Source organism: Podarcis erhardii, assembly GCF_964252035.2.
Source record: "Podarcis erhardii genome assembly, chromosome: 10".
NCBI lineage: Eukaryota > Metazoa > Chordata > Lepidosauria > Squamata > Lacertidae > Podarcis > Podarcis erhardii.
In genome coordinates this window covers 6,418,620-6,443,412 of record NC_138500.1, presented here as the reverse complement: position 1 = coordinate 6,443,412, position 24,793 = coordinate 6,418,620, and the positions used below count along the sequence as shown (strand labels likewise).

Genomic DNA, 24,793 nt, shown 5'->3' with positions numbered 1-24,793 from the left:
TTTTGGTTTGTGAACTTTACTTTGGAAGCAGAACATGTTCTGCTTCCTGTTGAGTGTGTTCCATTTGTAAATTGAGTCCCCCACTCTGCTATGGGAAAGCACGCCTGGGTTTAAGAATGCTTTGGTTTAAGAATGGACTTCCGGAACAGATTAAGTTTGTAAACTAAGGTAAAGGGACCCCTGACCTTTAGGTCCAGTCATGGCCATGTCATGGCTGTACGCCGGCTCTCTCAGCCAATAAAGCGAGATGAGCGCCACAACCCCAGAGTCGGCCACGACTGGGCCTAATGGTCAGGGGTCCCTTTACCTTTACCTAGGGCCGGCTCTAAGACAAGCAAGCTGGGAAGAACGCCAAGGCCTTTAGGATATCATATTGCTAACTATTAACTTTGTCTTTCTTCTTTAGTTTTAGTGGTGCTCGTGGCAGGATGTCTTGCATTCTGGTACTGTAGAAGATGGCGGTAAGTTCGTTGCGTGGCTCCTCCCCATAGTGGTTGCAAGCAGGGGAAAATATTTGGCAAGGTCAAGTGGAGACATGGATATTTCATGGAATAATGGAATTGTGGAGTTGGAAAGAACCGCAGGAGTCATTCAATCTAACCCCCCCCCCTCTCCCCGCAATACAGGAATCTTTTGCCCAGTGTGGGATTCGAACTCATGACCCTGATATTAAGAGACACATGCTCCACCGACTGAGCAATCCCTGGGCCTGGAACCCTTGGGCAGTCCTGCAGCCTTTTTGGGGTTCACCGATTGGGTCTGCGTTGCTCCCGGGAGGGAGGGAGGAAGTCAAATGACACCAAGGTTGATTAAAAGAAAGAGTTTATTCTGCTCTCCGGATAGCAGAAGGCACATGCGTGGTGAGTCCACAGCAAGTCCAAAGAAATGAGAAATTTCATGCACTCCAGGCACCCTCTCTCTCCTTCCCCAGGAATCCAACCACGTCAGCCTATACACGCAGGTTGACATCACATATGTTCCTGTTCCGGTATTCTTAACCATAAAAAGATATTCCTTCCTGTACTTCTGACCATAAAAGGGTATTCCTGTTCCTACTCTCATCTTGGAGCAAGAGGTCACCAACTCCAAGAACACACTCTGGAGCTGTTCCTGGACTAGGTCTGTGCCTCAGGATGTCAGATAAGACCTAGACATGTCATCCCTACTCCACTGGAACAGCCAAGGTCATCCCTTGCCGTGACTGATAAAGGAGAGAGTTTGTTTATACAGCTGTGTTCTTGTTATGCATTTGCTCAAAAGCTCAAGTTGATGCATTTTAGAAATGCTCTCTTGGAGAAAGAAGAAAAGGGGGGTTTTGAGTCAATTTTAAACTGACTGCACAGAAACCCATTCCGATGCAGGAATTGCAAGCTGCCCGATGAAGTGCAAAGCAATTCATAGGAACTTAGGAAGCAGCCTTCTGCAGAGTCAGACATTAGCTGGCAGCAGCTCTCCGGGGCTTTAGGCAACATTTGCTAAGGGGAGATGCTGGGACCTAAACCTTCTGCATGCAAGTCAGGATCCTGCCACTGTGTTGTTGTTGTTGTTGTTTAGTCATTTAGTCGTGTCCGCCTCTTCATGACCCCCTGGACCAGAGCACACCAGGCACTCCTGTCTTCCACTGCCTCCCGCAGTTTCGTCAAACTCATGCTGGTAGCTTCGAGAACACTGTCCCACCATCTCGTCCTCTGTCATCCCCTTCTCCTTGTGCCCTCCATCTTTTCCCAACATCAGGGTCTTTTCCAGGGAGTCTTCTCTTCTCATGAGGTGGCCAAAGTCTTGGAGCCTCAGCTTCAGGATCTGTCCTTCCAGTGAGCACTCAGGGCTGATTTCCTTCAGAATGGATCGGTTTGATCTTCTTGCAGTCCATGGTACTCTCAAGAGTCTCCTTCAGCACCAGAATTCAAAAGCATCAATTCTTTGGCGATCAGCCTTCTTTATGGTCCAGCTTTCACTGAGTAGCGCCTCTTAAACTCCTCCTTCACTCCCTCCAGGGAAATCTGATTTGATTTTGACTTGATAGTTGCATTCCGCTTTTCTAACAACAGTGCTGAGCACAAAGTATAGAATCCTAAAATCGTAGAGTTGGAAGGGAACCCGTGGGTCATCTACTCTAACCCCCTGCAATGCAGGAATCTCAGCTAAAGCATCCATGGCAGATTATCTCCTGCTTGGACTATTGCAATGTGCTCTACTACGTGGCGCCACCTTTGAAGGTGACTCGGAAACTGCAATTAATCCAGAATGCGGCAGCTAGACTGGTGACTGGGAGCGGCCGCCGAGACCACATAACACCGGTCCTGAAAAGATCTTCATTGGCTCCCAGTATTGTTTCTGGGCACAATTCAAAGTGCTGGTGCTGACCTTGAAAGCCCTAAACAGCCTTGGTCCACTATTCCTGAAGGAGTGTCTCCAGCCCCATTGTTCTGCCCAGACACTGAGATCCAGTGCTAAGGGCCTTCTGGCAGTTCCCTGCCTGCGAGAAGTGAGGTTACAGGGAACCAGGCAGAGGGCCTTCTTGGTGGTGGCACCCACCCTGTGGAATGATGGGCGGGGTATAAATAAATTATTATTATTACTATTATTACTACTACTATTACTATTATTATTACTATTACCATTATAATATATGCCATCCAACCTCTTCTTAAAAACTCCAAGGAAGCAGACTCCACAACCTCCCGAGGGAATCTGTTCCAATGTCTCACATCTCTTCCTGCCAGAAAGTTCTTCCTGATGTTGACTCGAAATCTCCTTTCTTGTAGCTTGTATTGGCATCTAAGACGAGTGATTTCATAGGTGAAATATATAGTGGGACAAGAAGAGTGTGGAAATACGCATCAAGGAAAGCGAGCGAATTAGAAACTCAGGAGTACAGTGGTTATCGAGCACCTTCTTTAGGCCTCACAGTGTTGTTGTGCGGTTTGGTTGAGGAAGGTTCGAACCTTGTGTAGCACGTTGAACTCCTAGGAGAAAAAAGGATGAATGTAAATGCAATGAATAATAATAACAAATAATAACAAATAATAATAATTTACTACTTATACCCCGCCCATCTGACTCAGTTTCTCCAGCCACTCTGGGCGGCTTCCAACAGGAGATTTGTTGTTTAGTCGTTTAGTCATGTCCGACTCTTCGTGACCCCATGGACCAGAGCACGCCAGGCTCTGGAGATTAAAAATAAATAAATACAGGAGATTAGAAATAAATAAATAGGCCTTTGGTTTTTGCCTTAGAAATACATGGTTTTTTTTAAAGCAGTCTCTACCCCTTTGAGGCCTATGGCGGATTTCCTCAGAGGGTTGATTTATTATTATTATTATTATTATTATTATTATTATTATTATTATTATTATTTATACCCCACGCATCTGGCTGGGTTTCCCCAGCCACTCTGGGTGGCTCCCAACAGAATATTAAAAACACAGTAAAACATCAAGCATTGAAAACTTCCCTAAACAAGGCTGCCTTCAGATGTCTTCTAAAAGTCAGATAGTTGTTTCTTTCCTTGACACCTGATGGGAGAGCGTTCCACAGGGTGGGCGCCACCACCGAGAAGGCCCTCAGCCTGGATCCCTAATAGCCCCCAAGTTTTGCATCTGTCCTCATACCTGTTTTGTTCCCCCCCCCCCCATTCTGCAGTTCTGTTCAAGGACAGGCGGATATTCCACTGGAAGAGCAAATCCCCATGGCTGCCGATAGGTCGGAACCAGGAGACCAGGCGCCTCCGGCTGCCGGCAGCCCCGATGACCTGAGACCCACCAACGAAGGGGTTCGGATGTTGCCGCCTCACTGTTCTCCCTCCAGCGGCTGAGCCCAAAACCAAGCCGCCCTAAGAACTTGGAGAGGGGGAAGCAGTCTTGGGAGACTGGCAGACTCAGGGAGAAGCAAGTTTCGAAATCCCTGGTGCATGTAGCATGGACTAGGGATGGAGCCACTCCCTCGTTGCGAAGCGTTTCCTAGGAATTCATCCCTAGGAATTCTGCTGCGGCTAGGTGCCGACATTTTATGTACCCAGGTTGCAAACAAAGTGGATGTGTCCATACAAGGACTGCAACCTGTCTCCCAGAGCTTGCCAGAGGCGGAGAGAGAGAGAAAAGGAAAACTAAGAAGTTGGAAAAACTGGAGAACAACGTCCCCCGATGATCAGAAGATTCAAAGGAGGCTGAGGAGGAGGAACTGAAGATGGATGGACGCTACACCTGGATCCCACTGGGGGCTCTGAGAAAGAAAGGTGAGCTGAAATATAACACTTTCCCATGTTTTATTTGAGGTGGCGGAGAAATTTGATTCCGTTCATATGAATTCAAAGCGAATCTCTCAAACCCGCCCTGTGGTTTTGATTGAGCCCCTTACAAATGGAATCAAATTAAAGTTCAAAAGTTTTGGTTTTGAAAGGTTTTCCGTTGGAGAAAGAGGGACTTTGGTAATTCGCAGGTGTAGTTCCATCCATTAACGGCAAATTCTGGTGGCGCAAGCGGAGTGGGTTTGCTGTCATTATACAATAAACCCACTGCAGAAAACAATCACGCTTTCCCCCCCACCCAGTGAAGGGTTTAATAGGGGAAATATACCAGGCTCAATGTTACATATCGCCCCTGGCTACAAACAATTCAGAATGAATACACTATAAATCCCGGGCATCGTCTAACCTCTCTGCAAACTTTGTGCAAACCAACAGTAATAAGAGCCCAGCTAACAGGTGTCTGGGTTTGACCTTTCAGATCCTGCGAGACTAAAATATTTTCCTATGGATTGCTGGTCATTGCCACCTGTTTTGTATTCATTCATTCTTTTCCACAGAGACTTATTCCTCTGTCCCATGGAGCTAGACTAGTGACTGGCGAGACCATATAACAGCAGTCCCGAGAGACCTACATTGGCTCCCAGTATGTTTCCAAGCACAATTCAAAGTCTTGGTGCTGACCTTTAAAGCCCTAAACAGCCTTTCTCCCAGGAAGACATTTGTCTGAGAATACTAGGAATATTGTTGACATTTTGGAACTTTTGCAAACCAATATTAATACAAAATCAGTGTTAATTTTTGTCGATGCGGAGAAGGCCTTTGACAACATTTCTTGGAGATTTTTGAAGAAAAATTTGGAAGGGATGGGAGTGGGACGGGGGTTTGAAAATGGAATAGAAGCAATTTATTCAGAGCAGAAAGTGAAACTGATTGTAAACAATGTGGTGACAGAAGAATTTAAAATTGAAAAAGGAACACGACAAGGGTGCCCCCTATCCCCTCTGTTATTTATTTCTGTTCTGGAGGTGCTCTTGAACATGATTAGGGAAGACCGGTTGGTACAAGGAATACAGGTCGGAGTGAAACAATTTAAACTGAAAGCTTTTGCAGATGATTTGGTTTTAACATTACAGGAGCCAGAATCTAGTACGAAGAGAGTGTTAGAATTAATTCATGAATTTGGTCGGGTAGCAGGGTTTAAATTGAACAAACAAAAAACTAAGGTTTTGGAGAAAAACTTGACACCTTTGGAAATAGATGGGTTTCAGAAAGAGACAGAATTAAATGTTGTTAAAAAGGTAAAATACGTAGGGGTAAATTTGTCTGCCAAAAATTTGAATTTGTTTAAAGATAATTATGGAAAATGTTGGTCAGAAATTAAGAAAGATTTAGAGATTTGGTCAAGATTGAAACTTTCCTTGATGGGTCGAATTGCAGCTATAAAGATGAATGTATTGCCGAAGATGTTATTTTTGTTTCAGACCCTACAGATCGTGGACAGAGTGGAGTGTTTTGGGAAGTGGCAGAAAGATATTTCTAGGTTTGTCTGGCAGGGCAAAAAGCCCCGAATAAAATTTAAAATACTAACTGATGCTAAAGAGAGAGGGGGGTTTGCCCTGCCAGACTTAAGGTTATATTATGAAGCTGCGGCTTTCTGCTGGATGAAAGATTGGTTACTTCTTGAGAACACTGATGTTCTAGATCTGGAAGGGTACGACAATGCTTTTGGATGGCATGCTTATTTGTGGTATGACAAGGTAAAGGTTCATAAAATGTTCAAAAACCATATTGTCAGGAAAGCTATATTCATGGTCTGGACAAAATACAAAGATTTATTAGAAGGTAAGACCCCGAGGTGGTTATCACCAGTGGAGGCCAAGGCCAAAAAAAGACTCAATATGGAGGTCGGATGGCCAAAATATTGGGAAATGATAGAAAAAACAGGAGACAATTGGAGACTGCTGAGCTTTGAAAAATTAAAGAATAGGGTGCAAGATTGGTTTCACTATGCTCAAATTCAAGAAGTTTTTAAGTCGGACAAAAAAATAGGATTCCAGGTGGAAAAATCGAAACTAGAGACAGAACTGCTAGAACCTAAGACCAAGGTACTTTCGAGAATGTATAACTTGCTGCTTAAATGGAATACTCAGGATGAGATAGTCAAATCAGCCATGATAAAATGGGTTCAGGATATTGGGTACAACATTATGTTTGAAGACTGGGAAAGGTTATGGACCACTGGAATGAGATTTACGGCATGCAATGCCTTGAAAGAGAATATTATGAAAATGATATATAGGTGGTACATGACCCCAGTCAAACTTGCAAAAATTTACCATCGATCTGATAATAAATGTTGGAAATGTAAGGAGGCTGAAGGGACATTTTTTCACCTTTGGTGGACTTGTCCAAAAGTGAAGGCCTTCTGGGAAATGATCTATAATGAATTAAAAAAGGTGTTTAGGTACACCTTTCCCAAGAAACCAGAGGCCTTCCTCCTGGGCATTGTGGACCAAAGGGTGATAAAGAAGGATAAGACATTTTTTATGTATGCATCTACAGCAGCAAGAATACTTATAGCAAAATATTGGAAGACACAAGATCTTCCCACGCTGGAAGAGTGGCAGACGCAGTTGATGGACTATATGGAATTGGCCGAAATGACTGGCAGAATCCGGGATTTGGATGAAGAGACAACGGAAGAAGATTGGAAAAAATTTAAGGACTATTTGCAAAAACAATACAAGCTATATGAATGTTAAGAATCTGCATGTTTTGGAATTTAGCTCCTGCAACTAGATCGAGAAAATGGGAAGATAAGTTACACTTAAGAAAAAGTTGAAATTTAAGGTTATTATATTTTTTATTTTAAGGCATAAATATTAGATAGAAGGCACCTTAAAATTAGAAGTAAAATATTTTGAAAGATATAAATAAGATACGAAACAAGGTAATAATTTGCTGATATGTTTTATTGTAAAGAATGCAGGGTGAGGGAGGTGTGGGGAAGTCCAGCTAACAATTTAAAAATGTATTTTGAAAGTTGGAGTATTATTTATTTTTCTTCTTTTTTCTTCTGTAAACTGAAAATGCAATAAAAACGTTTAAATAAAAAATAAAAAATAAAAATAAAGCCCTAAACAGCCTTGGCCACCACCATCATTCAGCCCAGACACAGAGGTCCAGCGCTGAGCGCCTTCTGGCGGTTCTCTCACTGCAAGAAGTGGGGTTACAGAAAACCAGGCAGAGGGCCTTCTCAGTAGCGGCGCCCGCACTGTGGAATGCCCTCGCATCAGATGTCAAGGAAATAAACAACTATCTGACTTTTAGAAGACTTCTGAAGGCAGCCCTGCTTAGGGAAGCTTTCAATGTTTGATGTTTTATCGCTTGATGGTGATGAAGATTTATTCTGTTGGGAGCCACCCAGAGTGGCTGGGGAAGCCCAGCCAGATGAGTGGGGTATAAATAAATAAAAACAACAACAACAACAACAATTAATTAGTGTTCTTAACGCTGTACACCACCCTCGTGGAATAATAATAACAACAACAACAATAACAACAATAATTATTCCTTTAAAGCCTTCTAAGCTGGTGGCCAGGCACTCCTGCTGCCATCGTGCCAGTGTCCCAAATAATAGGAGGCCTGGACTTTGTGTGTTTTGAGAAGACACACACATACCCTCAGCCAAGGCCCTTGGGACACGCCTGGCACACACATCTGCTCCTGCACATCTGCTCAACGTTCCGCCATCCATCATGTTGCGTAATTTTTCTAATATTTATATATATCAAGGGCTTTTGGAGAGATGCCTCCGGGGTGTTGCTTAAGTTTTCCCCACTTAACAAGTAATTAATCTGGAGGTTCCAGATGTTCACCCATGAGATTGTTCAGCAGTCACTGTCAGCTCTTCGGCTTGGGCAAAATGGAAAGTTTTAAGATGTAGACAGGCATCTGTCTAGGCTCAGGGTGAGGCCTCCTTAGAGGAGAGCTGTAGTATTTGTAGGAATGGATTTAGACACAAGGAGAACCTACTGTGGTGTAGGGTAAAGCCCAGGTAAAGGGACCCCTGACCACTAGGTCCAGTCGTGGCCGACTCTGGGGTTGCGGCGCTCATCTCGCTTTACTGGCCGAGGGAGCAAGCGTACAGCTTCCGGGTCATGTGGCCAGCATGACTAAGCCGCTTCTGGCGAACCAGAGCAGCGCACGGAAACGCCATTTACCTTCCCGCCGGAGCGGTACATATTGATCTACTTGCACTGGTGTGCTTTCGAACTGCTAGGTTGGCAGGAGCAGGGACCAAGCAACGGGAGCTCACCTCGTTGCGGGGATTTGAACTGCCAACCTTCTGATCGGCAAGTCCTAGGCTCTGTGGTTTAACCCACAGCGCCACCCACGTCCTTACAGTATGTCCAGAGTTAGGGCTAAATCAGGATTTGGAGAAACAGGTTGGTCTGCAATTGTGAATACAGTGGAGGATAATCTAAAAGTTTGAGGGAATCTTCGTATGAGTTAATACTTCACCGTTCCTTCTTGGGCAGCGTTGTCGCTTTGTATTTTTGCCCTTCCCAACCATGACCCTTTTACGGTTTAGATTTTATTGTTCTTTTTCTTTGTTTTTGTTACGGTTGCACCTTTTTCCGGTTAATGAATCATTTTAAAGGAAACGGAAAGGCAGGAGAAACGGCGGCGGATTTCCTCGCGCCTTGCTTTGACGACTTCCGTTCCCTCTTTCAGGTGGGATGAGCGCGCCACAGAGGTCGAGGGAGAAAGGAAGATTCCTCAGCTGGTTGGAACTGGCGGAAATGACTGGCAGAATCTGAGACCAGGGAGAAGAGTCGGTGGAAGAAGACTGGAAAAAGTTTAAAGATTATTTATGGAAATACTGTAAAATTAATGAATGTTAGAAAAATGTTGGAATGAAGTTATATGGCTTTAGTAGAAATGTTATAAGGAATTAAGTATAAACAGATTAATAGAGCATTAAAGGAAAAATAAGGTTAGAATGTGCTAAGATAATTATAGGATAGAAAACAGAGGAAGATGGAAAGGAATTGCTGAAACAATTAACAGAAGTGGAATACAAAAAGGGAGGTGTGAAGAGGTCGCGGAAATAAGTGAATGAAAGATAAGATATTGAAATTATTTGATGTGTTTTAAACTGTTTTTGTTTTGTTAGTTTAATGTGTTCGTGTTGTGTTTTTGTATTGTATTGTATTGTATTGTATTGTATTGTATTGTATTGTATTGTATTGTATTGTATTGTATTGTTCTTCTTTTTTGTAGTGTTTAAATTTTTGGGAAAGGAATAAATATTATTTATATATATAAAAAAGGAAGATTCCTCAGCTGGAAGAAAACATTCGGCGGCCCTGGGAAGACGTGGCTGGGCTCAGATTTGAAGCTGGAGAGACAACGGAAGAAGTCGAGGCGGCTGCGACGTCTTGGGTCATTCCGGCTAAGGGTGCAATTGACATTGATGCCCCATTCATTCTAAGGGGGCAGATTTTTCAAGGGAATAGACAGGTCCATAGAGGATGATGCTATCAGTGACTACTAGTCATGGCTGGTTGTACGCTTACCCCCAGGATCAGGGGCAGATTGCCTCCGAATACCAAAGCATTTGGGGTTCAGATATGGAGAGAGCACTGTTGTGCTCACGTCCTGTTGTTTATGGGCTCCCAATAGGTGTCTAGTTGTTTAATAGGGTGCTAATTAAGGTAGGTCATTCTTCTGGTCCAGTGGGGTTCTTCTCATGCTCTTCATAAGGGTCAAGAAAGCCTAATGACCCAATGGGCACATACCCAAATGAGCCCTTTGCTTCGGGGCATAGCTGTCAACTTACAGATTTGAAAATAAGGGACCAGCAGCCTCAAAAATAAGGGATCAGCAGCCAAAATAAGGGGTTTTAGTCAACCAGCTGAAATACAAAGTTAAAAGCGCCGGTTTTTAGCCCTTCATTTCCAGAGGTTGCTGCTCAAGACACCAGCCGATGAAACACTGCAATTAAATAAATGAAACACTGCAATTAAATAACTACAAGCACAACCACTTTTCGCGCAAAACGAAGTCCAAGCTACGAAGATGCTGCTGCAGTTCTGTATCTGTTCTCTCGTGCTAAATCTGCAGCTCTCAGTTCCATCAGGTGGGGCGGGAGGAAGGGGGGGGGAAATAGTGCCCAAATAAACCCGCAAATCAGACCATCTATGCTAGTCTACCACTACAAATCTATGGGAGAAGCGCTTGCGGTCCTTCCTCCGCTTTCCCCCTCTATGGTTAGCCCTTGGAACACCTGCCCGCGCCTCCGCCTCCGCCTCCTCTCTCTGAACTGCTTTCTCTATGGTTGCCCTTGCTCTCCTCTCAAGGCTCCTCAGTCACGGCGGGGAGGGACTCCCGGGGGCCGAGGCTGGTGAGAGGCCAGAGGGGGACAGGACGGGCAGCCAAGCAACCCAGTTGGAGCCTCCCTCCTCCCTGGCTGGCAGGGAGGGAGGGAGAGGAGCTGCTTCCTTTGAAACCCGGGAAATTTAAGGGACATCATCAATAAGGGACAGCAGTGGGACACGGTGCTAGGATAAGGGAGTTTCCCGCCAAATAAGGGACGGTTGACAGCTATGCTTTGGGCGGGGGCATACAAGAAAGGGTGTCGTGAGACCTTGCAGGGGGTGGTATTGGATGATTCTTGGGGCGTCCCCCTTCCAGTGTTACAGTAGCAATGGCTACTTCTTGAGGATACAGACATTCTAGACCTGGAAGGGTATGATAATAATTTTGGCTGGCATGCATATTTATGGTATGACAAGGCAAAGGTTTATAAAGGCTTTAAAAATCATATTGTCAGGAAAGCTTTGTATAATGTTTGGAATCGATATAAGGATTTGTTGGAAAGTAAAACACCCAGATGGTTGTCACCAATGGAAGCTAGAGCGGTGAAAAAACTTAACATGGACTCTAATTGGCCAAAATATTGTGAAATTATAGAATATGATGGTGAAAAGGTTAAATTACAGAGCTTTGAGAAACTAAAATCCAAGGTTCGAGACTGGTTACATTATTATCAGATAAATGAGACTTTTAAGCAGGACAGGAAACTAGGATTTCAGAAGGAGAGGTCAAAATTGGAAACAGAATTGTTAGAGACCAATACTAAGAATCTGTCTAAAATGTATAACTTGTTGCTGAAATGGAATACACAGGATGAAACGGTTAAATCAGTTATGATCAAATGGGCACAAGACTTAGGTCATGATATTATGTTCGCTGACTGGGAACAGTTATGGACCACAGGCCTTAAATTTACGGCATGTAGTGCCTTGAAAGAAAACATAATGAAAATGATCTATAGGTGGTACATGACCCCAGTCAAGCTTGCAAAGATATACCATTTGCCCAATAATAAATACTGGAAATGTAATGAATGTGAAGGAACCTTCTACCACCTTTGGTGGACCTGCCCAAAGATTAAGGCCTACTGGGAAATGATCTATAATGAAATTAAGAAAATCCTTAAGTGGACATTTGCAAAGAAACCGGAGGCTTTTCTCTTGGGCATGGTCGGCCAATTGGTACCAAAGAAAGATAGAACATTTTTTATGTATGCAACTACAGCAGCAAGAATTCTTTTGGCAAAGTATTGGAAGATGCAAGAATTACCTACTCTGGAAGAATGGCAGACGAAGGTGACTGAATTTATGGGACTGGCAGAGATGACCGGCAGAATCCGTGATCAGAGGAGAGAGACAGTGGAAGAGGACTGGGAAAAATTCAAAATATATCTTAAGAACTGTTGTAAAATTTCAGACTGATAAAATGTCAAGGGATAAGAAACAGAGAATTACAGCTGTAAATGTTTAAGTTAAGAAAACCTGAGGGAAGTTAAATATAAAAATGGAATGAAGGATTGCTAAAAAATTGGAAACAAGGGTGCAGTGAAGGGGAGGTATGGGGAAGTCATGTGTTGTTTGTGTATTTTTTTGTTGTTGTTGTTGTTGTGTGTGTTTTTGTTTGTGAAAATTAATAAAAATTATTTAAAAAATAAAATAAAATACAGTTCTAAAACTGCCCCCCGTCCCATGCATCCAGCTCTTAGCCAAGAAACCGCATACTCTCGATAAAACAAGTTGGTATTTAAAATCGCCGAACGAGTTGCATTAAAGCATATTTCATGGTTAAGAGAAGTAGATGGATATACAAAGCCAGCCATTAGGAGGAGAAACCAAACTGTTTCTCTGAGGGGGAGATGACATGGTGGGGTCTCAATGCCTCTGTGAAAATCTTGCGGGTTTTCCCCCACCCCCAAGAACTGCTAACCAATTAAAGACTTCTAAAACCAATGGACTGTCTAGCATTTAAATTACTCATTTAAGTGTGTCTCTCATAGACCCTTTCTGAACATGGCGTTCAGTTTCTGTAAAGTGTACCCAAAATCTACCTCTCTTCCAGAGCCACCTTTTAATAACTTTGCTTTCATCAAATTGTATTTGAGATTTCGGGGTGTGGGGGCTGCTTCTCCAGCACAAAAACGACTTTACAAAACAAGTTCAAGACCCATCTGTATATTACTTTAAAAGTTGACTTGAATCAAGCAGTGTCCAGGGCCCTTTTAAAATGTGTTGTGGTGTGTGTTATTGGGTTGTTGTCATTTTTATTTTAATTATGTGTTTTGTGTTTTCGTATCGTGATTTTATGTTGTAACTGCCCTGAGACCTGCGGGAATAGGGCAGTATACAGATTTATTGTAGTTGTTGTTGTTGTTGTTGTTGTTGTTGTTCATGCCCCTTTTCCTTGCTGGCAGTTCTTAAAACAGCCAGAAGGACAGAGATAGCAAAAGAGAAGCCACCTGTTCTTTTGGGAGAGAAGCTAATTGGAAAAATGGAATCAGGGCGGTTTACAACATAAAAATGCAAGATGGGGGGGGGGGACACAAGATACATTTTAAAGTGGCACAGCTGCAAGGAGTTTCAGTTTGTAGGTCTGTTAACGGAGAAATCCGAGGGCTCCCTTGGACAAAGAACAAGGACACCAGCAAGGAATACCAGAGCAAAAACAGCAGCCAGTAGGCTTGGTCTTTATCGAAGACTGTCGCGACAGGACTCCCACCTGCCACAGGGTGGAACAAGCCCCGAACAAAAGAGAACCCAAACTTTTATTAGCTGCTAATCCCCATGTTACATACCCCCAAACTACATCACGGTTACATCACGGTTACATCATGAAAGGGGAGGTCTGGTGGCAGGAATCTGAGCATCCTGGACCCTGCCCCATGGTTCTCCTTGCCCTCCACCAAACACCCATCAAGTGTAACAAAAGAGACATTTACATTTCCCTATTTCCCAGCCAGGGACGCGGGTGGCGCTGTGGGTAAAAGCCTCAGCGCCTAGGACTTGCTGATTGTATGGTCGGCGGTTCGAATCCCTGCGGCAGGGTGCGCTCCCGTCGTTCGGTCCCAGCACCTGCCAACCTAGCAGTTCGAAAGCACCCCCGGGTGCAAGTAGATAAATAGGGACCGCTTTATAGCGGGAAGGTAAACGGCGTTCCGTGTGCTGCGCTGGCTCGCCAGATGCAGCTTGTCACGCTGGCCACGTGACCCAGAAGTATCTGCGGACAGCGCTGGCTCCCGGTCTCTTAAGTGAGATGGGCGCACAACCCTAGAGTCTGGCAAGACTGGCCCGTACGGGCAGGGGTACCTTTACCTTTACTTTTTATTTCCCAGCCAAGTTAATCACACCCTTTGTCTTCATCTGGGTTGGTTATTTCTGGCATGGCTACCTGTCTGGCACTCAGGTATCAGGATGCCAGGGATTATCACTCAGGCAGAGGGGCTGCTGAGTAGCTGAGCTCACATGTCTATATGAATTTCCAGTGAGCCAGTACATAGATACATTTATCAGTGAATTCTTACATTTCGTATCGTGCAGCAAAGGCCCTTTGAATAGATCGGAAGAAACCGTGATGAAGTGTTTTGTGTGGACAAATCACAAAAGTCACAAAAGCGATGGTGCTGATTTTGGTAGTGGGCTGCATGTGCATGATATCTGCTGGAGGGGCACCCCCCCCCCTGCAACCTATACATAAATCCCTGCAACAGGTCCATGCGTGTTTCTCGTTGCAACAGAATTTGGGGGTGGGTGGGCAGGGAATAGCAAAAAAAAAAAAGGAGCGTAGCCTTAACACAAACTGTTTTCCCAGAGGACGTAAGGTATGCACAGCTGTCAAGAAAGATATTTTTTTAAAATAAACTTTGTCTCCTGTGCTGTGGAAGCAAGGTCTGATCTGCAGCCTAAGAGCAGAGAGTGGTTGCAGGTAAACCTTGGGCCCTGCAGCAAATCCTTTCTCATCCCTGGAGCATGCATAGCAGGTACTGTGCTGAGCAGCAGCAAATAATTACCGTATTTTTCACTCCATTAAGACACACTTTTTTCTTCCTAAAAATTACGGGGAAATTGTTAAGTTGTGGGTGAACATATCAGACGACATAGCGATTCTTCAAACAGCTCTTGTTTATTCACAAGCCGGAACAGAACTGAACTGAAGGGTTCAGCCAGCCTGCTTATATAGAGCTCCACTACAACGCAACAGTAACCACTTTCTGTAACTATCCAATCACTGAACGTCACTTTCAATCCCTTATTTGCATATGCGGACCTGAGTGAAAACTATCTACAGTATCCCCCTGCTGGCCCAGGGTGAGAACTTCAGTACATAACAGAAATGTCTGTGCGTCTTATGGAGCGAATGCGTGGTCCCTGGAGCCGAATTGCCCAGGGGAGAAAAGCAGATCATGCTTTTTTTTTTTTTGAAAGAGGGAAGGGGGTATTGAAAGGAAGCAGCTGATTGGCAAGCGATCAGGAGGGAGATAAGGGACGCTAGCAATAAAGGAGGCTGCCTGGGAGGGGGGAGGTAAAAGCCCATGGATCCTCAGGATTTTTACATTGGGTCACCCCAAATTCACCATCAGATCACATAGCATGTCCATGGCTACAGCCTGCACCAAAAAAATAACGCACCCACTGTTGCATGGGGCCACAATGGCGCAAAAACGTGGTTACAGAACGCGGATCCACATGGATTTGATGATTCTATGAAAACCACCCCCTCTGAAGCTGCAATCAGCACGAGGGGTGTCCAATTTACCTCTATATCCCATTGTAATTATTAGGATTTGCAAAAAACAGGGCAAATAAAGCTACTTAGGTTTCATGGACAAACAAGGCATTACGTTTAATAGGGCCAATATGACATTTAAATTCATGGTTTTGTACGTTCCTTTTCTTTACCAGACAAAAATCTACCCATCACCATGAAACGTTTTTTTTTTTTCTTTCTTTTAATAATAATAATAAATAATAATAAATTTTATTTATATCCTACCCTCCCCAGCCGAGCAGAATTGGTAGGGAAATCAAGGACAGGCAAAACACTTGCAGTTATTCACACAGGAAGTCAAAAATTATTGCTGGGAGCTGGCTGCTTTCAGCTCAGCTTTGACTTTGGATTAATATTTATTTCCAGGCCGTTTTTTTCCTCATTCCTTGGCAGGTTGGAGCAACTCTTGCAACAGATTTAGGAGGTGCATGGGAAGAACAGAGGGGATTTGCAAGTAAAAATCCTTGCCACCCGTGATGAGAATGAGGATGGATAGTCTAGCTCAGGAGTCAGCAAACTTTTTCAGCAGGGGGCCGGTCCACTATCCCTCAGACCTTGTGGGGGGCCGGACTATATTTTGGGAGAGAGAAAATGAACAAATTCCTACGCCCCATAAATAACCCAGAGATGCATTTTAAATAAAAGGACATATTCTACTCATGTAAAAACACATGGATTCCCGGACTGTCTGGGGGCCGGATTGAGAAGGCGAATGGGCCGGATCCGGCCCCTGGGCCTTAGTTTACCTACCCATGGTCTAGAATTTAAGAGGTGGAATAATGCAAGGAGAAGGAGGAACTTGCACACCCCCAAATAAGTACCAGTAAACTGAACCAGCTTTTCTGCATAGATTTTGCAGCTGCTGTTGAAGGCTGCACATTTCCTGGGAAATTACTCCTGCTGAAAATATTGTGGCTCAGATATTCTGCCAGAGAGCCAGTATTATCCTCAACAACCCTGTGAGGGATGCTAACTGAGAGTGACTGGCGCAGGCGTTGTGCCAGAATAAAATGTGCGACCACAATGGGACTCGGGAGATCATTGCTGAGCTTCTTTTTATTTTATTATTAATTTTCTTAAATATTACAAGATAAATAAAAAAAGAAAAATCAAAACAGAATTCATACATATCAATATAAACATGATTATCTGCATATTTACCAATTGAAGGCTACAGAAGAAAAAAAGAAAAGAAAAGAAAAGAAAAGAAGGGGGGAAAGTCAAAAAGGAAAAAGAAATACTTTTCGTAAACAATAATATCAAATTTATACTTTAAACATTACCATATAAAAATCCTAGTTAAAATATTATAAAAGACTTCCACCGCATTCACCGCACGTCTCTTAATTTCTAGTTCACCTTTACATCTGTTCTTCAGTCACTTCCTTTCCTTAAGTTCTTTCACAATCCATCAAATCTTTATATTCTTTATATTCTTCACAAGGTTAGCCTAAGCACAACCAAATTTTCGTATTTGAGCCCTGTTTGTGTAAATATTCATTTAAACAATCCCATTGTTTCTGTACCATAGTTTTGGGTTCGTGCCTTATTAAATCCGTCAGTTTAGCTAACTCCAGATACTCACATAGTTTACTCAACCATTCTCTTTTTGTTGAAATATTATTTCCATTCCAATAGCTGGCTACCAATATTCTCGCGGCTGCTGTTGCCTATAGAAACATTGCTCAGCTTCTTGGCTTTTTCCCACATCAGCTATCAGCTGTGCTGCCACCTCGTGGCGACAGAAGACTCGTTCCACACACGCAGCCGTTTAAATAAAATGCACAAGGATGGTAATTTTGGAACAGAGATGGAGAAATTCTGTAGGCCCCCCCCCCCCCAGATGTTGTTGGTCTCCAAATCCCAGCACCCAGCATGGGGCGATCAGAGCTGCAGGATAGGGCTTGCTGAGCATGATGCAAGGTGTTGTAAACAAAAATTGCCCTTTCCCCCCTTATGGCGTATCCAAGAGCCCGTATAGAGTCCTCACTTAGGTTCTCTATTGGTAGGAGAAAATAAGAGGCCAACGAGAGAATATTGAGAAGCAAAGCAGCTAGTAAGCTTGATCTTTATTATCTGTTGCAACAGGGTGCTCCCCTCAACCGCAAGAAAGGGAGAGGAACCCAGAACAATGGCGTGTAAGGCCTTATATGGACTTTTGAGATTGCCACCCTGTAGATCAAGACCACCCCCAGAAACATACATACATACATACATCACAGAAAGGGTGTAACATAAGAACACCCCCCCAGATACATCATACCTACATCACAGAAAAGGCGGTCTAAAACAGAAATTTGAATGTTGTTTTTCTCCTGTTGTTGTTTATCTCCTGTCTGGCAGGGTACCCGATTGGATACCCTGCTTACTAGAATGGATTGCCTGGGGAGCCTGGCCAGTCTTTTGTAATGATAAATACAGTACTTAGTTCCTGGGCCAGGTCACAGGCTCACACCCTATTCATACACAGACATACCCTTAAAACAGGATTTGTGAAGGAAAAGACAATAGGAAGGCTTTTCCATTTTCCTTTGACCTTGCAAACATTTGGTCAGTTTGGGACAGTTTGGGAATCAAAATGGTTTCAGGTCGGCATTCCTGTGCTGATCTATGTACGTGCTTGGTTGGTACACTTATGAACATATATGTAAGACCTCAAAATTCCCATCACAAAGGGGAAAAATTCAATAGCAGGTCGAAACAATTATACAATAGTATAGAAAGGAACTTCTGCAAACCAGCAGCGCGATCCTCTGCATGTCTACTCATAACTTGGGAACACAGGTGAACTAATGCCAGTGTACTGGAAGAAGCAAAGATCACCAGTGTTGAAGCAATGATTCTTCAACATCATCTTCACTGGACTGGTCATGTTGTGCAGATGCCTGATGATCGTCTTCCAAAGCAACTACTCTATTCCAAACTTAAAAATGGAAAGCGTAATGCTGGTGGTCAACAAAAGAGGTTCAAAGACTCTCTCAAGGCAAATCTTTAAAAAAGTAGTTTAAACACTGACAACTGGGAAACACTGGCCTGCGAGCGCTCCAGTTGGAGAACAGCCTTTACCAAAGGTGCCATGGGCTTTGAATTACAGATAGGTAGCCGTGTTGGTCTGCCATAGTCAAAACAAAACAAATTCCTTCCAGTAGCACCTTAAAGACCAACTAAGTCAGACCAACTAAGTCAGATAGTATCTGAAGAAGTGTGCATGCACACGAAAGCTCATACCAAGAACTGACTTAGTTGGTCTTTAAGGTGCTACTGGAAGGAATGGGCTTTGAAGACACTCGAACTCAGGATGCAAGGGGGAAACGTGCTAAGAGGAAGGCACGCTTGGCAAACCCTCACCGTGATCAACTCCTGCCTGGAAACCTATGTCCCCACTGTGGAAGGACGTGTGGATCCAGAATTGGCCTCCAAGGTCACTTACGGACTCACTGTTAAAACTGTGTTTATGGAAGACAATCTTACTCAGCCACAAGGAATTGCCAAAGAAGAGACTTGTAAGTAAACCCCACAAAGTCCAATGGGTGTTACTACCAGCTACGTTAGGAATATAATTTCCTCAAAGCAAGAACCTCTCTCCCCTTTATTTATATCCTGCCCTTTATCCAAAGAGTGGCTTACAAAAAAAATTTATGACATTCCCTTGTGCTCAGACTCCCCATCTAAGCCTAAATATTTAAATGCTAGGAGGTTACCCAAATAAAGCCCTGCAACTCTGCAGCATAGAAATCCCACAATATTGGTAAACCACAATACAAAATAAACGATGAGCCACTTGGGATACTCTTGACAATCCAGAGGGATTAAAAAGAATCGTCTCTCTTCCATTTTATATAAACTTTCCTTTCCACAAGGGAGCAGGGAAGCGTCTCGCTTAGAAGTCTGACATTCACACACCCAACTGCATAATGGATGGCATTATGGAAACAAATCTCGTCTCTCTAGGATATACTCCAGTCTGCTGATTCCTTATTAATATTGTTTGTTAATTCAATATGCCAAAGGGCTTTGTTCATACAAAAGATTCGTTGGCAGCATTATAAACCAAACTTGTTTATTGCAAAATACAGGTATTGCAAAATTTGGCCATAGAACAACCGTTTTTGATTACAAACTTTATTTATATTTATTTATTTAACAATGCTTTAATCGTATCTCAAGAGGAAGAAATACCTGCACACAGGAAAAACACAGAAGATGGAGAGCAAAAGAGCTAAGGCTATAGGCATGTATCAGATATTCTTACCAATATGTGCAAAACGGCAGTCTGGACTGGATGAGTTCAGATTTCAAGGGGGGTGGGAGGGCTCAACCTGGCTGAATATTCCCTTGCAGATAGAAAGCTAGCAAGCCAGGGGAAATCTGAAGGTATCTGAAGAAGTGTGCATGCACATGAAAGCTCATACCAATAACAAACATAGTTGGTCTCAAAAGGTGCTACTAGGGATGCGGGTGGTGCTGTGGGTTAAACCACAGAGCCTCTTGGGCTTCCCGATCAGAAGGTCGGCGGTTCGAATCCCCGCAACGGGGTGAGCTCCCATTGCTCGGTCCCAGCTCCTGCCAACCTAGCAGTCTGAGAGCACGTCAAAGTGCAAGTAGATAAATAGGTACCACTCTGGCGGGAAGGTAAACAATGTTTCCGTGTGCTGCTCTGGTTCGCCAGAAGCGGCTTAGTCATGCTGGCCACATGACCCGGAAGCTGTACGCCGGCTCCCCCGGCCAATAAAGCGAGATGAGCACCACAACCCCAGAGTTGGCCACGACTGGACCTAATGGTCAGGGGTCCCTTTACCTTTACCTAAGGTGCTACTGGAAGGAATTTTTTTATTTTGTTTCGATGCCCGGGGAAAGTGCGAGCCTCTCTCAAGGTGCCTAATTTTGCATGTGGAAAACCTCTGTTTGGTTTGGGATGTCATGTGATCAGCGTGAGCCTCCGCCCACATTTTAAAGCCCAGTGTAGCACAGACACAGGTTGACCACCCCAGTAAGAACAAGCTCTCTGCAAAATGGTCCACCTCCTCAAATCTCCTCCTGCTGCTGCTACAGATATGGCGGTTGCAGAGACAAAGCAGAACAGCAGCCGCACAGATAGTCCTTCAGACCAAAAAAGGATAGCAACCAAAATCAAAAACGCACACACCCAATTTATATCACTGCTCCTCCGGAGTCTTCAAGCCCTACTATTAAGTGTGAGGAATGATCCAATGAGCCCGTTTACTCGTAGGTATGCCCCATGGAGTTCAAATGAGGCTTGCTGCCCAGTTAAGTTTGTGGGTCTCTATGCCACAACACTTGCGAGAATATTACAAGCGAAGAATTGAAGGAAACAAGATTTACCAACTATCAAAGAATGGCAGATGATGGACTAAATGGAACTTGCCGAACTGACCGGGAGACTCCAAGAGCAGAGAGAAGAGACGGTGAAAGAAGATTGGAAGAAGTTTAAGGAATATTTGAAAAAATATGTTAATATTTAAATCTTAGAATAGCTCTGGAAGTGGATATAGACTGTAGGGTTAGAAGTAGAAGATAGTGTATTTTAAAATAGTATTATTTGTAAGTGATAAAATGTGAAGATTTTTAATGGTCAAATGTGATAAAAAAAGGTTAAAAATATATGTAAACTGCTAAAGATGAGGTAAAATGAAAATCAGATAGGGGGACTTGGGGAAGCCCACCTAACAATGTTTAGAAAAAACAAGGATAAGACAAGAATTTGTTTGTATTGTTTGTTTTTCTGTCTGTGTTTAGCTGTGTTATAAAATGCATTAAAAAAAAGTTTGTAGGTCAGGATTGCAACCTTCCATGTTATTTATTCACACGCCGTTACATGTATTGGCACTTTCAGAAAGTATTCATTCCCAAGGTGGCTTTGCGAAAGGAATAAAAATGTAAACGACACGCATACGCCTCGTCACTTGAAATAGACAAGAGTTTTAATGCAGTTTATAGCAAAAGCTTAGCAAGTGGAAAGCAGGTGGCGAATCGACATCTGCAGGGCACCAGAATATGCTACTGGCACACTCAGAAAGACCTTCTGCCACAGGGGCGCGCAGACTTTTTGGCCCATGAACCTCTACACCCTGTGACACCCCAGTCCCTACTAGTGCAAGAGGAGCAATATATTGAGCATTGTGCTAAAATTCTACCCACTTGCCCCATCAAGCCATGCCATCCAGACCACAGGCCCAGTGGTATTTTAGGTCCAAAAACTTTGGGGGCACACAGAAGGCAAGGCAAGCTTTCCTCTCGCCCCCCAAAACACGGCAGAGATGTGTGACTGCCCTCTGAATTGTGTCTCAGCAGACTGTGTCTTCCCCCCCCCCCCAGGTTGCCCCTCCTCGGTTCACGCCAACCCAGTTTTCCTAGGAGCAGGACAGCTCAACCTGTCCTAATAAAAAACTGCTTTCTTATCCGCCGTCTCCCGACGGAGCGCGATCCCCGGCGAGGCCTCCCTCCTGTTCAGAAACGTTCGAAGAGGATGTTGATGGTCTCCGGGACCTCGGAAATTTCGTCGTCACGGTCCGCGGCTTGGACCGCACGAAAGCCCATGGTCGGCCATGTCAGGGCCAGTCGCTGCTGCACACAAGTGTCACAGAGGTAGCCGTCGGGCTCTTTGGTTCCGTCGCTCTGCCGGGAAAAGTCAAAGGGACTTGTGTGAGTTTTGCAGGGAACTGCAGAATGAAGTGTATATCTGAAGGAGTGTCTCCACCCCCATCGTTCTGCCCGGACACTGAGGCCCAGTGCCGAGGGCCTTCTGGCAGTTCCCTCACTGCGAGAAGCCAAGTTATAGGGAACCAGGCAGAGGGCCTTCTCGGTAGTGGCCCCTGCCCTGTGGAATGCCCTCCCTTCAGATGTGAAGGAAATAAACAACTATCAGATTTTTAGAAGACATCTGAAGGCAGCCCTGTTTAGGGAAGCTTTTAATGTTTGATGCACTACGGTATTTTAATATTTTGTTGGAAGCCGTCCAGAGTGGCTGGGGAAGCCCAGCCAGATTGGCGGGGCATAAATAAATTATTATTACTATTATTATTATTATTAACCTGCTTCTGCGTCTGCAGCATGCGTGCAAGGAAGAGGGGGGTGGAAGGTGGTGCCTGCTGGCTCCGTCCCTAACAGATTGAGGTTGAATCCTGACAAGAAAGAAGTACTGTTTTGGGGGGACAGGGGGTGGGCAGATGTGGAGGACTCCCTGGTCCTGAACAGGGTAACTGTGCCCCTGAAGGACCAGGTGCGCAGCCTGGGAGTCATTTTGAACTCACAGCTGTCCATGGAGGCGCAGGTCAGTTCTGTGTCCAGGGCAGCTGTTCATCAGCTCCATCTGGTACACAGGATGAAACCCTACCTGCCCGCAGACTGTCTCGCCAGAGTGGTGCATGCTCTAGCTATCTCTCACTTGGACTACTGCAATGCGCTCTACGTGGGGCTACCTTTGAAGGTGACCCGGAAACTGCAACTAATCCAGAATGCAGCAGCTAGACTGGTGACTGGGAGCGGACGCCAAGACCACATAACACCGGTCCTAAAAGACCTCCATTGGCTCCCAGTATGTTTCCGGGCACAATTCAAAGTGTTGGTGCTGACCTTTAAAACCCTTCAACGGCCTCGGCCCAGTATACCTGAAGGAGCGTCTCCACCCCCATCACTCAGCCCAGACACTGAGGTCCAGCTCTGAGGGCCTTCTGACGGTTCCCTCACTACAAGAAGTGAGGTTACAGGGAACCAGGCAGAGGGCCTTCTCGGTGGTGGCACCCACCCTATGGAATGCCCTCCCGTTAGAGGCAACACTGTATCGGGAATTTTTTTATTTCTGATGTTTTATTGTGTTTTTATAATTCTGTTGGGAGCCGCCCAGAATGGCTCAGGGAACCCAGCCAGATGGATGGGGTATAAATATTAAAATTATTATTAATATCGAGCCAATTCCTGTTTCTAAGCGAATGGTGACATCAAGTGAGAGGCTACCCAAGCAACAGCCATAACGGGACAGAGGGACTTAACAGAGCAAAGCAAAACTCCAGAACAGGTAAATGGGTGGAACAAAGTGTAGAAGCAGTAAAACATTTTACACTAGCAACACAGAGATCAAAATAGGATGGAGAGAAATTATATTTGTCTGCCCCAAGTGCCCAGTTCTGTAAGAAGAGACACGTACGTAAACAAAAGGCATTTTCTTCATGGTTAGGACAGTGTCTTTGGAAATGACATTGTGGCAGCCCTGCCCAGAACACCGAATTTCTGCCTCCTTGCACACTTCACTAGTTAATTCGGGCTGAAAATAGTGCTCCTGGAAAAGAAGAAAAAGCAAAATTTTAGTGCAGACAGGTGAGACAATTTTAAGCCAGGAGTAGGGGGCCAAATGTGGCCCTCCAGGTCTCTCCATCTGGTGCCCACAACATTCCTCTGCCTCAGCCACAACCCTGCACCAGCTTTTAAGTATCTGTGCCTTCAAGTATTTATCTGCCAGGCTAAAATGTGTCTTTGAATGCAGATTTCCAAAAAATAGCAAGGAGAGACAAGAAGGCCTTCTTAAACAAGCTATGCAAAGAAATAGAGGAAAACAACAGAATGGGAAGAACCAGAGATCTGTTCAAGAAAATTGGAGATATGAAAGGAACATTTCGTACAAAGATTTCCATAATAAAGGACAAAAGTGGAAAGGACCTAACAGAAGCAGAAGACATCAAGAAGAGGTGGCAAGAATACACAGAGGAATTATACCAGAAAGAAATGGATGTCTCGTATACCCCAGGTAGTGTGGTTGCTGACCTTGAGCCAGACATCCTGGAGAGTGAAGTCAAATGGGCCTTAGAAAGCACTGCAAATAACAAGGCCAGTGGAAGTGACGGTATTCCAGCTGAACTATTTAAAATGTTAAAAGATGATGCTGTTAAGGTGCTACACTCAGTATGCCAGCAAGTTTGGAAAACTCAGTAGTGGCCAGAGGATTGGAGAAGATCAGTCTATATCCCAATCCCAAAGAAGGGCAGTGCCAAAGAATGCTCCAACTACCACACAATTGCACTCATTTCACACGCTAGCAAGGTGATGCTTAAAATTCTACAAGGCAGGCTTAAACAGTATGTGGACCGAGAACTCCCAGAAGTGCAAGCTGGATTTTGAAGGGGCAGAGGAACCAGAGACCAAATTGCAAACATGTGCTGGATTATGGAGAAATCTAGAGAGTTCCAGAAAGACATCTACTTCTGATTCATTGACTATGCAAAAGCCTTTGACTGTGTCGACCACAGCAAACTATGGCAGGTTCTTAAAGAAATGGGAGTGCCTGATCACCTCATCTGTCTCCTGAGAAATCTCTATGTGGGACAAGAAGCTACAGTTAGAACTGGATATGGAACAACTGATTGGTTCAAAATTGGGAAAGGAGTACGGCAA

At 44.2% G+C, this 24,793-nt stretch overlaps 2 protein-coding genes across 3 annotated transcripts in view; one reads left to right on the top strand and one right to left on the bottom strand.

Moving 5' to 3' along the window:
• IL15RA (interleukin 15 receptor subunit alpha) overlaps positions 1-9,036 on the top strand; it is a 40,930-nt gene extending 31,894 nt beyond the window's left edge. For both annotated transcript variants that reach the window (XM_081880143.1, XM_081880142.1), the window contains exons 6-8: positions 407-461; positions 3,643-4,234; positions 8,984-9,036. In XM_081880143.1, coding sequence (XP_081736269.1) covers positions 407-461; positions 3,643-3,814 — 227 coding nt within the window. In that variant the 3' untranslated portion in view covers positions 3,815-4,234; positions 8,984-9,036. The remainder of the gene's footprint in view (positions 1-406; positions 462-3,642; positions 4,235-8,983) is intronic.
• Positions 9,037-21,308: 12,272 nt separating this feature from the next.
• Positions 21,309-24,793, bottom strand: part of FBH1 (F-box DNA helicase 1) — a 44,104-nt gene continuing 40,619 nt past the window's right edge. Inside the window, exons 20-21 of the mRNA XM_081879700.1 lie at positions 23,553-23,684; positions 21,309-22,024 (exon numbers count right to left, since the gene is read on the bottom strand). Coding sequence (XP_081735826.1) covers positions 21,857-22,024; positions 23,553-23,684 — 300 coding nt within the window. The 3' untranslated portion in view covers positions 21,309-21,856. The remainder of the gene's footprint in view (positions 22,025-23,552; positions 23,685-24,793) is intronic.